Here is a 12,500-nt window from a genome sequence, read left to right as displayed (position 1 = left end):
AGTACTGCTAATCAGTGTCATCAGTTCCCATTAGTACTGCTAATCAATGCCCACCAGTGCTATCAGTTCCTATCAGTACTGCTAACCAGTGCCCATCAGTGCCATCTATCAGTGTCCATCAGTACTGCTAATCAATACCCACCAGTGCAACCTATCAGTGCCCATCAGTTCCTCATTATTATTGTCACGTATCAGTGCTGCCTATCAGTTCCCATCACTGCCACCTAGCCGTGCCGTCTAGCAGTGCCCATCAGTGCCACCTGTCAGTGCCCATTAGTGCCGCCTTATCAGTGCCCATCAGTGAAGGAGAAAAATTACCTGTTTGCAAAATTGTATAACAAAATATGAAAAATTTGTATTTTGTGTTTTTTTTTTTTCGGTCTTTTTTTGTTTAGCAAAAAAAAAAACCCCAGCGGTAATTAAATATTACCAAAAGCAGAAAGCTTTGTGTGAAATAAATGATAAAAATGTCATTTGGGTAGAGTGTTACATGACCGCGTAATTGTCATTCAAAGTGTGACAGCGCTGAAAGCTATAACTTGTCCTGGGCAGGAAGGGGGTGAATGTGGCCAGTAGGCAAGTGGTTGAGCTTTTTGGCCATCATCAGCACATTGCATGGAAATCGTGATTTCTATGGAGCTCAGTTTGGCCCAAACCTGGGGGTAAGCTGTCACACAATAGAAGGCCGTAGGCCCAATCAGCTGCAACTGTAGAATTCCGCCCCACAGCCACATATACCAAGGGGGCGGGGATGCTGGTGCCATCATTGACCTAATATGGACCTATTTAGACAATGTTATTGTCCGAAAATGGCCATATTGGGTCAATGATGGCACCAGCCAAAACCATATTTGGATATAGCCATTGACCAAATAGGACATGCGGCTTTTTTGGGCCAATGCTGTCACCAGTTGTACAATGTAAATGCATAAGTATGGTCATGTGGCTATATTAGGTCAATGAGGCCACCAGTCATGGCCATGTTTGGACAATGTCATTGATCAAAAATAGTCATGTGATCACATTAGGTCAATGAGGCCACCAGTCATGGCCATATTTAGTCAATGTCATCGATGAAATGTAGCTATGTGACTGTATTAGGGCAAAAGATACCACCAGCAATGGCCATAATTTGGGCAATGCCGTTGACCAAAAATGGCCATGTAACCATATTAGGTCAATGGATTTGGTCAATGTCAACTACGAAATGTAGTTATGTGACTGTATTAGGTCAAATATACCACCAGAAGTGACCATTTTTTGGGCAATATACCACCAGAAGTGACCATTTTTTGGGCAATGCCATTGACCAAAAATGGCCATGTGACCATATTAGGTCAATGATGCCACCAGCTTTGGCCATTTTTGGACAATGTCATAGACGAAATGTAGCTATGTGACTGTATTAGGTCAATGATGCCACCAGCAATGACCATTATTTGGGCATTTTAATTGACCAAAAATGGCCATGTGATCATAATAGGTGGCCATGTGACCATATTAGGTCATGAGGCCACCAGCGTTGGCCATATTTGGACAAGGTTATTGACCAAAAATGGCCATGTGATCATATTAGGTCAATGAGGCCACCAGTCATTGCCATATTTAGTCAATGTCATCAACGAAATGTAGCTATGTGACTGTATTAGGTCAAAAGATACCACCAGCAATGGCCATAATTTGGGCAATGCCATTGACCAAAAATGGCCATGTAACCATATCGGGTCAATGATGCCACCAGTCATGGATTTGTTCAATGTCAACTACGAAATGTAGCTATGTGACTGTATTAGGTCAAATATACCACCAGAAGTGCCCATTTTCTGGGCAATGCCATTGACGAAAAATGGCCATGTGACCATATTAGGTCAATGATGCCACCAGCATTGGCCATCTTTGGACAATGTCATAGACGAAATGTAGCTATGTGACTGTATTAGGTCAATGATGCCACCAGCAATGACCATTATTTGGGCATTGTCATTGACCAAAAATGGCCATGTGATCATTATAGGTGGCCATGTGACCATATTAGGTCATGAGGCCACAGCGTTGGCTATATTTGGACAAGGTTATTGACCAAAAATGGCCATGTGATCATATTAGGTCAATGAGGCCACCAGTCATGGCCATATTTGGTCAATGTCATCTACAAAATGTAGCTATGTGACTGTATTAGGTCAAATATACCACCAGAAGTGCCCATTTTTTGGGCAATGCCATTGACGAAAAATGGCCATGTGACCATATTAGGTCAATGATGCCACCAGCGTTGGCCATTTTTGGACAATGCCTTTGACCAAAAATGGCCATGTGTTCATATTGGGTCAATGATGCCACCAGTCAGGTGGCATCAAGGTTATTGACCAAAAATGGCCATGTGATCATATTAGGTCAATGAGGCCACCAGTCATGGCCATATTTGGTCAATGTCAGCAACGAAATGCAGCTGTGACTGTATAAGGTCAAAGATACCACCAGCAATGGCCATTTTTGGACAATGCCTTTGACCAAAAATGGCCATGTGTTCATATTGGGTCAATGATGCCACCAGTCATGGCCATATGTGGTCAATGTCATCTACGAAATGTAGCTATGTGACTGTATTAGGTCAAAGATACCACCAGAAATGGGCATTATTTGGGCAATGCCATTGACCAAAAATAGCCATTTGACCATATTAGGTCAATGGTGGCACCAGCGTTGGCCATTTTTGGACAAGATTATTGACCTAAAATGGCCATGTGGCCCTATTTTGGGTCAACAATGGTCAATGTCATGACTAAATATGGCGGCCATGTGGCCACATTTGGCAATTGGTCACCATTATGCCTGCCCTTTTGTTAGGTGTGGCTCCTAGGTTGGGAAGTTCATGACAGCAGCTGATTTGACCAGTGTCCTGCTATCACGGGACAGTTTTCTGCAGGTTTGGGCCGAACCTTGGCTCGTCCTTACTCTGGTGATAAAGGAATCGAAAAGCTCTCCAACCAAGTCAGTGCGTGGGCCAGAAAAGCCTTCTCAGATGTCATGGCGCTCACATGTCTCTTTCTATCGCACGTTTTTTAGTGATGAAAAATATCTCCATCGCGTTCTCCCTTCACAGGTGTCAACTGTGATGTAGAGATAGACGAGTGCCAGTCAAATCCGTGTCAAAATGGTGCCACGTGCCGGGATTACGTTGGGTACTTCCTATGTGAATGCCCCGCAGGGTACGCCGGTGAAGTGTGCCAACAAGACATTGATGAGTGTCAAAGCCAGCCGTGTCTCCATGGAGGAGTTTGTGTGGACGCTCTGAACAGGTGATCTATTGTTTTATATTGTATAAGAAGTCTTTGTCGTTCTTGTATCATCATGTACCACCGATGGGACCACAAGCCCCACTACGGGAGATGGCCTTGGAAGTAGAATATGCCTGCTTTAATGTTGGCTGCCCGGCAGCAGGGGCGTTGCTAGGTGGCCAAAAGATCAGGGGCTTCAGCCCGAAGTCCGAGGCGGCACCGGGGGGATTCGGGGTGGTCGGGGTAAGCTCACTTGTTGCCTTATTTGCTAAAAAAAAAAAGTTTTGTTTTTCTTCAACATTTTTGGTCTTCTTTTGTTTTTGTTTTTTTTTAAAGCCCTCAGTGGTGATTAAATACCACAAAAAAAATATGTGTAGAGTGCTGCATCCAGGGCAGCCATCAGGAATTATGGGGCCCCTTACACAGCTTCAGGCACGGGCCCTCTGAAGCAGAGAACCGGGGGGGGGGGGGTGCTGCCGCCTGAAATTGAGAAGCGGGGGGGGGGGGCTGCTGCGAATGGGGGGGGCCCCTTTACAAAAAAAAGAAGAGATGAAGAAAAATGTATAATATATATAAAAAAAGGGGGTTTGCCACATGGGGCCATGGGGACCTCTGAGCCCTTTAATAAAATATATATATATATATATATATATAAAAAAAAGGGGGGTTGTCATCCGGGGCCCTGGGGATCTCCGGGCCCCCCGTACCCCTAAAAAAAATTGTCCCTTTAATAAAAAATAAAATAAAAATATATTAGAAAAAAAATATTTTTTTTTATAAAAAATTTAATAAAAAAAAGGGGGGGGTTCCATCCAGGGCCCTGGGGGCCTTTGGGCCCCTGGGGACCTCCGGACCTCTAAAAAAAAAAATTGGCCCTTTAATAAAAAATAAAATAAAAATATATTTAAAAAAATATATAATTTTTTTAATAAAAAATAAATAAAAAAAAGGGGAGTTGCCATATGGGGACCTATGGGCCTCCGGGCCCCTGGGGACCTCCGGACTCCTATATAAAAAAAAAAATGTATTTTTTTTTTTTAAAGGGGGTTGCCATCCGGGCCCCTGGGGACCTCCGGGCCCCTTACAGGTGTACTGCCTGTACCCCCCCCCTGATGGCGGCCCTGGCTGCATCACTGAGTAATTGTCATTCAAAGTGTGACAGCGCTAAAAAGCTGAAAATTGGCCTGGGCGGGAAGGGGATGAAAGTGCCCGGATATGAAGGGGTTAAAAAAAATCGATACTGTTACTCTATATACGTTGGGAGGGAATTCATGCAAAGTTACGGAAATGATCTCCGAGGTCCTAAGCCTTTGATTGGTCGAGAATTGTGCGCAATCCCAATTGTATCTCCTGTATCTTTAGGTTTCACTGCAACTGCGATGAGACGGGATATGAAGGCGAAACGTGTGAGGTGGATATCCTGGAATGTTCCTCCAACCCCTGTGTGAATAACGCCACCTGTGTGGAGGGAGTGAAGGGCTACACGTGCGTCTGCTGGACAGGTCAGTGTCTGCATTCCACCCATTGTCTGCGTCTTTAATTAAGAAGATCGGTGACCCCCATCCAGACAGAGAATCGGAGACCCCTCCCCCCCCCCCCCCCAACCATAAAGTCACCCTCTGCCCAGATTCTGACCAACCATTCAAAGTTCACCTCTCCCACCTGTATGGCGGCACCTCGAGGGTTACCCAGCAATTTTTACATTTCTATTATAGGCCTGTTTATTTGGTGAGGAAAAGGTAAAAAAGAAAAGAGAAAAAGGTATTTTCTATGAATCTATTTTTATTTATTTTTTACTAAAACAAATGAAAAAAAAATAATGGGCCAGATTCACAGAAGAAGTACGCCGGAGTATCTGCTGATACTCCGGCGTACTTTAAAATTTGCCGCGTCGCATCTTTATTTGTAATTCACAAAAAAGATACGACGGCTTTTGGCTAAGATCCGACAGGCGTACGCCTTCGGATCATAGGTGTAATTTTCCGGCGGCCGCTGGGTGGAGATTGCGTCGTTTTCAAGCGTCAGGTATGCAAATTAGCTGATTACGGCGATCCACGAAGATACGCGCGTTCGTCGCAATCTCTTACGTCGTCGCTAGTCGGCTTTTCGCGTCCCAAAGTTACGGCTGCTATTTAGGTGGTGTAACAATAGACCGCCCATGTTAAAGTATGGCCGTCGTTCCCGCGTCGAATTTCAATTTTTTTTTGTTTTTGCGTAAGACGTCCGGAAATTCGAAAGGACGTAACTCGCGCAAAGCACGGTGAGAAATTTCCTAACGGAGCATGCGCAGAACGTTCGGCGCGGGAACGCGCCTACTTTAAATGGTCCCCACCCCATTTGAATTAGGCGGGCTTGCGCCGGACGGCTTTACGCTACGCCGCCACAAGTTTACACGCAAGTGCTTTGTGAATCAAGCACTTACGATGAAAACTTGCGGCGGAGTAACATAAAGGACATACGTTACGCCGCTGTAATTTTTCGTGAATCTGGCCCTGTATTCTCAAAGTACTTGCCTCCTAACTTACGGCGGCGTAGCGTAAATGCGGCGGGTGCAAGCGCGCCTAATTCAAAATACCCTGAGGGGGCGTGTTTTATGTTAATATGCTTTGACCTGACGTGATTGACGTTTTTTTGGAACGACGCATGCGTCGTCCGCCTACATTTCCCAGTGTGCATTGCGGCTAAGTAAACCTATTGATTTCGACGTGGACGTAAATTACGTAAATCACTATTCACGGACGACTTACGCAAACGACGTAAAAAAAAATCGAATTTCGAAGCGGGAACGGCGGCCATACTTTAACATTACTATTCCAACTATTTGTTGGAATAACTGTAGGCCTGATAAAGCGTTACGTAAACGGCGTATCTGTACTGCGTCGGCCAGGCGTACGTTCGTGAATCGGCGTATCTACTGATTTATATATTCTACGCCGACCGCAATGGAAGCGCCACCTAGTGGCCAGCCTAAATATTGCACCCTAAGATAGGACGGCACAAGCCGTCGTATCTTACATAGGTTTAAGTGTATCTCTGTTTGAGAATACACTTAAACATAGGTCGGCGCAGATTCCGAGTTAGGTCGGCGTATCTACTGAACCCCCAAACATTATACATTTTTTTTCTAACGCCCTAGAAAATAACAAATTAAATAAAAAGAAAATGACAAAAAAACGTTGTTTTAGTAAAAAATAAAAACGTTATTTTGTAAAGTTTTCATAGAAAATAAATTTTTCCTATTCTCACTAAATAAACAGTCCCTTTTTCATTTGTTTTAGTAAAAAAAAAAAAAAAAAAAATAGAAAAGAAAATAACAAAAAAATTAAAAATTACAAAACAAACACGGAACTTTTTTTTTTTTCATTTATTTTAGTTAAAAAATGAAAAAAGTTTTGTTATTTTTTTTGTTCTATCTTTTACTAAAACAAATGAAAACATTTTTTTTTCTTTTTTCTTTTTTGCTTTTCAGTTTTTTGTTGTTGTTTTCTTTTGACCGGTGATAGAATTTTTTTTTTTACTGTAAACAAAAAGTATATATTTTTATAACATATTTTATTTTAGAATTTTAAATGGATAGGAAGGTGATATCATATTTACTTGTTTTAAACCTTTTTTATTATTATTATTATTATTATTATTATTATTTTTTTTTTTTTTTTACTAAAACAAATGAAAAAAGGTTTATTTTAATTTAATTACATTTTTTTTGTTCTTTTTTATTATTTTTTTCTTCTGACCAGTGATAGAAAAAAAATAGTTTTTACTGTAAACAAAAAGTATATATTTTTATAACATATTTTTATTTTAGAATTTGACCCGTTTAAAGTGAAACTTCACTCTACCAATCAACGTTGATTATTTTTAACCCTCATGCTGCTAGCATTAGTAAATAGATCGGAAGGTGTATTATCTTTACTTTCTCTATTTTTTTTTTTTTTTTTTACTAAAACAAATAAAAAATTTTTTTGTGATTTTGTATTTGCCAAATATGCTGCAGAAATCTCCCTCAACTGAGTCTGGCTGCAGCCATTTTAACTGTGGGCAGCTGAAGCTGCTGCCTGTTCACTTCCTGGATTTACATAGACACACCTCCAGCTCTGCAGCTCTCATTGGTTCCTATTGTTTCCCGTGTTCTGTGCCTGGTGTCTTCTAATAGATGTGATCCCTTTTTTTTTTTAAGGCTATTCTGGGGACAGCTGTGAGCTCGATGTTGACGAATGCGCAGAACGCCCCTGCCTGAATGGCGCCCTCTGTCTTGAGCGATCGAATGAGACCCTTTATATGGCAGAGTTCAACACAGAATTCAGTTACGCCGATGCCGCGGGATACGTGTGTAGGTGTCAGCCGGGATTTACGGGTGAGTAACAGGTGATTGTTTCCTTATTATTTATTACAGGTATTTATATAGTGCTGATAATTTACATATTATACATTCACATCGGTCCCCGCCCCAGAGGAGTGCTGATAATTTACATATCATACATTCACATCAGTCCCCCGCCCCCAAGGAGTGCTGATAATTTACATATTATACATTCACAAGGGTCCCTGCCCTGGAGGAGCGCTGATCATTTACATATAATACATTCAGACCGGTCCCTGCCTCGGCGGAGTGTTGATAATTTACATATCATACATTCACAAGGGTCCCTGCCCTGGAGGAACGCTGATCATTTACATATAATACATTCAGACCGGTCCCTGCCTCGGAGGAGTGTTGATAATTTACATATTATACATGCACATCGGTCCCTGCCCCCGAGGAGTGCTGATAATTTACATATTATACATTCACAAGGGTACCTGAACCAATGAGTATTGATAATTTACATATTATACATTCACATCAGTCCCTACCCCCGAGGAGTGCTGATAACTTACATATTATACATTCACATCAGTCCCTACCCCGAGGAGTGCTGATAACTTACATATTATACATTCACATCAGTCCCTGCCCCCCGAGAAGTGCTGATAATTTACATATTATACATTCACATCCGTCCCCGCTCCCAAGGAGCACCGATAATTTACATATTATACATTGGCATCAGTCCCTGCCCCTGAGGAGCGCTGATAATTTACATATCATACATTCACATCAGTCCCGCGCCCCCAAGGAGTGCTGATAATTTACATATCATACATTCACAAGGGTCCCTGCCCTGGAGGAACGCTGATCATTTACATATAATACATTCAGACCGGTCCCTGCCTCGGAGGAGTGTTGATAATTTACATATTATACATGCACATCGGTCCCTGCCCCCGAGGAGTGCTGATAATTTACATATTATACATGCACATCGGTCCCTGCCCCCGAGGAGTGCTGATAATTTACATATTATACATTCACAAGGGTACCTGAACCAATGAGTATTGATAATTTACATATTATACATTCACATCAGTCCCTACCCCCGAGGAGTGCTGATAACTTACATATTATACATTCACATCAGTCCCTGCCCCCGAGGAGTGCTGATAATTTACATATTATACATTCACAAGGGTCCCTGCCCCAAGGAGTATTGATAATTTACATATTATACATTCACATCGGTCCCCGCCCCAGAGGAGCGCTGATAATTTACATATTATACATGCACATCGGTCCCCCCCCCAGAGGAGCGCTGATAATTTACATATTATACATGCACATCGGTCCCCGCCCCAGAGGAGCGCTGATAATTTACATATTATTCATTCACATTGGTCCCCGCCCCAGAGGAGCGCTGATAATTTACATATTATTCATTCACATTGGTCCCCGCCCCAGAGGAGCGCTGATAATTTACATATTATACATTCACATCAGTCCCTGCCTCAGAGGAATGCTGATAATGTACATATTATAAATTCACATCGGTCCCTGCCCCCAGAGGAGCGCTGATAATTTACATATTATACATTCACAAGGGTCCCTGCCCCCGAGGAGTGCTGATAATTGACATATTATACATTCACATTGGTCCCCGCCCCAGAGGAGCGCTGATTATTTACATATTATACATGCACATCGGATCCCACCCCCGAGGAGTGCTGATAATTTACATATTATACATTCCCATTGGTCCCTGCCCCCGAGGAGTGCTGATTATTTACATATTATACATTCACAAGGGTCCCTGCCCCAAGGAGTATTGATAATTTACATATTATACATTCACATCAGTCCCTGCCTCAGAGGAGTGCTGATAACTTACATATTACACATTCACATTGGTCCCTGCCCCCAAAGAGCGCTGATAATTTACATATTTACATATTACATCAGTCCCTGCCCCAGAGGAATGCTGATAATGTGCATATTATAAATTCACATCAGTCCCTGCCTCAGAGGAGTGCTGATAATTCACATATTATACATTCACATCGGTCCCTGCCCCCGAGAAGTGCTAATTAGGTACATATTATACATTCACATCGGTCTCTGCCCCCGAGAAGTGCTGATTAGGTACATATTATACATTCACATCAGTCTCTGCCCCCAAGGAGTGACGATAATTTACATTCACATCAGTTCCTGCCCCCAAAGAGCGCTGACAATTTACATATTATACATTCACATCGGTCCCTGCCCCCGAGGAGTGCTAATAATTTACATATTATACATTCACATTAGTCCCCACCCCAGAGGAGCGCTGATAAGTTACATATTATACATACACAAATCCCCCCCCCCCCGAGGAGCTTACAATCTAATGTCCCGAGCCAGGTCCAGGCAAATGTTCATTTTTTTGTTGCCTCCTACACATGATTGGGTATTTGAAGTGTAACTCCGCCCCTTATGCTGTATGTGAATGATGATAATAAATGATGACAGGTCCTCTTTATGGAGGGATGTGGGGTCTCTAATGCCTCACATTTCTCCTCCACAATGGAAAGCATCAGATCCACAAACACAACATCGATCTGAAGCTTTGAACAAAAAAAAATGGCTTTGTTTCCATCGAACTGGAAGTGACGTCATGACGCTCCGCTCCGAGCCTCCTAGACCATAGAGATGAACGGAGGCCATCTTTCCTCGGCTAATCTCTGTGGTCAGCCGGTGCAAAGCTTCGGATCTGGTTCCGGACTCACCGATCACAGCGGAGGAAGTGTGGGCTTCTAAGAGTGATCCAGCAGCTAATCAGCCGCTCTGATCACTTATAGCGGTTGGAGAATCGCCGGCTGAAAAAAAAAAGTACAGAGGTTGTGGCATTTTGCTGCAGCCGGAACCCCCGGGAAATTTCACTTCCCACCGAAGACGTCTTTTTACTATGGGCCGGTAAGGAAGTGGAAGACGTCTCACTTTTATTTGTATAGATGTGTTCCATTCCCCAGGGGACAGGCTACTACATGCAGGGCCACCATCAGGGGGGTACAGGCAGTACACCGGTAAGGGGCCCGGAGGTCCCCAGGGCCCCAGATGGCAACCCCCCCCTTTTTTTTTTTTTATTATAATTTTTTTTATATTTTTTTCTTTTCTTTTTTGTTTTTATTAAAGGACCCAGAGGTCCCCAGGGCCCCACATGACAACCCCACCCCCCCTTTTTTTTCTTTTTTTTAATAATTTTTTTATTTCTTTTTATTTCTTTTATCTTTTTACTAAATGGCCCAGAGGTCCCCAGGGCCCTGGATTACAACCCTCCCTTTTTTTAATTACATTTTTTATAAAAAAAAAATATATTTTTATATATTTTTTTATTTATTTCTTTTTTTTTTCTTTTATCTTTTTACTAAAGGGCCCAGAGGTCCCCAGGGCCCTGGATGACAACCCCCCCCCTTTTTTTTTAATACAAAAAAAAATTATATTTTTTTTCTTTCTTTTTTTTTCTTTTATCTTTTTACTATAATTTTTTTTTGATTTTTTTTATTGTCTTTTTTGTTTTTATTAAAGGACCCAGAGGTCCCCAGGGCCCCGGATGGCAACCCCCTTTTTTTATATATATATATATATATATATATATATATATTTTTTTTATTTTTATTAAAGGGCCCAGAGGTCCCCAGGGCCCCGGATGACAACCCCCCCCTTTTTTTTATAATTTTTTTTTTTTATTATTTACTTTTTACTAAAGGGCCCAGAGGTCCCCAGGGCCCTGCATGACAACCCCCCCCCCCTTTTTTATTTTTTATACAACCAAATTATATATATTTTTTTTATTTCTTTTTTTTTCTTTTACTTTAATTCTTTTTATATTTTTTTATTTTATTTTTTGTTTTTATTAAAGGGCCCAGAGGTCCCCAGGGCCCCTGATGACAACCCCCCCCCTTTTTTTATATAAAAAAAATATATATTTTTATATATTTTTTTTTACTTCTTTTTTTTTTCTTTTATCTTTTTTCTAAAGGGCCCAGAGGTCCCCAGATGGCTACCCCCCCTTTTTTTTTATAAAGCCCCCCCGACCTCAGCACTCCCTCGCTTCTCAATTTCTCAATTCCCGGCACCGCCCCCCCCCCCCCCCCCTGGCTTCTCAATTCGTTGCACTCCCTCCCTTCTCAATTAGCGGCACCCCCCCCGCTTCTCAATTTGAGGCGGCACCCCCCCCCCCTCCGGTTCTCTGCTCCAGGGGGCCCATGCCTGAAGCTGTGTAAGGGGCCCCATAATTCCTGATGTATACTTTGTCCCATCTTCCTAGGTGCTGTCTAAGGCTGGCAGTGAGGTCTAACAGGACTCCTCCCTCCCTCAACAGCCACCCGAGAACGCAACTAGCAAGGAGATGGTTGCATTGACAGGAGCCACTTTTCTCCATCTCCAAGCACTTGCTGGAGGAAAGCCTCTTCTCAAGGGAATGCAGTGGAGTAGTTGGGTATGTCGGCTAAAATGTTTCCAGGTGATGGAGAAAATCCCTGTCTGTCAAAGCATTCATCTCCTTGCTAGCTGCGTTATCTGATAGCCATGGAGGAAGGGGCGCTCAGTCTGGCCCTGCTTTGATAGACGGCTCTTTTCTCCATCTCCCTGCCCTTGCTTGCTGGCCTGCAACATCTGAGCCGAAACACCACCCTATCTGTGGAAAGAGCTTGGAGATAAAGAAAGGAGCAGACTCCTTGCTAGCTGCGTTGTCAGATAGTCATGGAGGGAGGGGCGCTCAGTCTGGCCCTGCTTTGATAGACGGCTCTTTTCTCCATCTCCATGCTCTTGCTTGCTGGCCTGCAACATCTGATCTGGCACGCCACCCTTGTCTGTGACAAGTGCTTGGAGATAAAGAAAAGAGACGACTCCTCGCTAGCTGTGTT

The 12,500-nt window shown here is 42.7% G+C and overlaps 1 protein-coding gene across 1 annotated transcript in view; it reads left to right on the top strand.

The window, feature by feature from the left end:
- Window positions 1-12,500, top strand: part of CRB2 (crumbs cell polarity complex component 2) — a 104,594-nt gene that overhangs the window by 24,682 nt on the left and 67,412 nt on the right. The window contains exons 4-6 of the mRNA XM_040325086.1: window positions 3,104-3,299; window positions 4,641-4,780; window positions 7,459-7,635. Of these exons, the coding sequence (XP_040181020.1) occupies window positions 3,104-3,299; window positions 4,641-4,780; window positions 7,459-7,635 (513 nt within the window). The remainder of the gene's footprint in view (window positions 1-3,103; window positions 3,300-4,640; window positions 4,781-7,458; window positions 7,636-12,500) is intronic.

Source organism: Rana temporaria, chromosome 9, assembly GCF_905171775.1.
Source record: "Rana temporaria chromosome 9, aRanTem1.1, whole genome shotgun sequence".
In the NCBI taxonomy this organism is placed as follows: domain Eukaryota; kingdom Metazoa; phylum Chordata; class Amphibia; order Anura; family Ranidae; genus Rana; species Rana temporaria.
The sequence above is the reverse complement of the archived record's forward strand: the minus strand, read 5'-3'. Positions and strand labels throughout refer to the sequence as shown.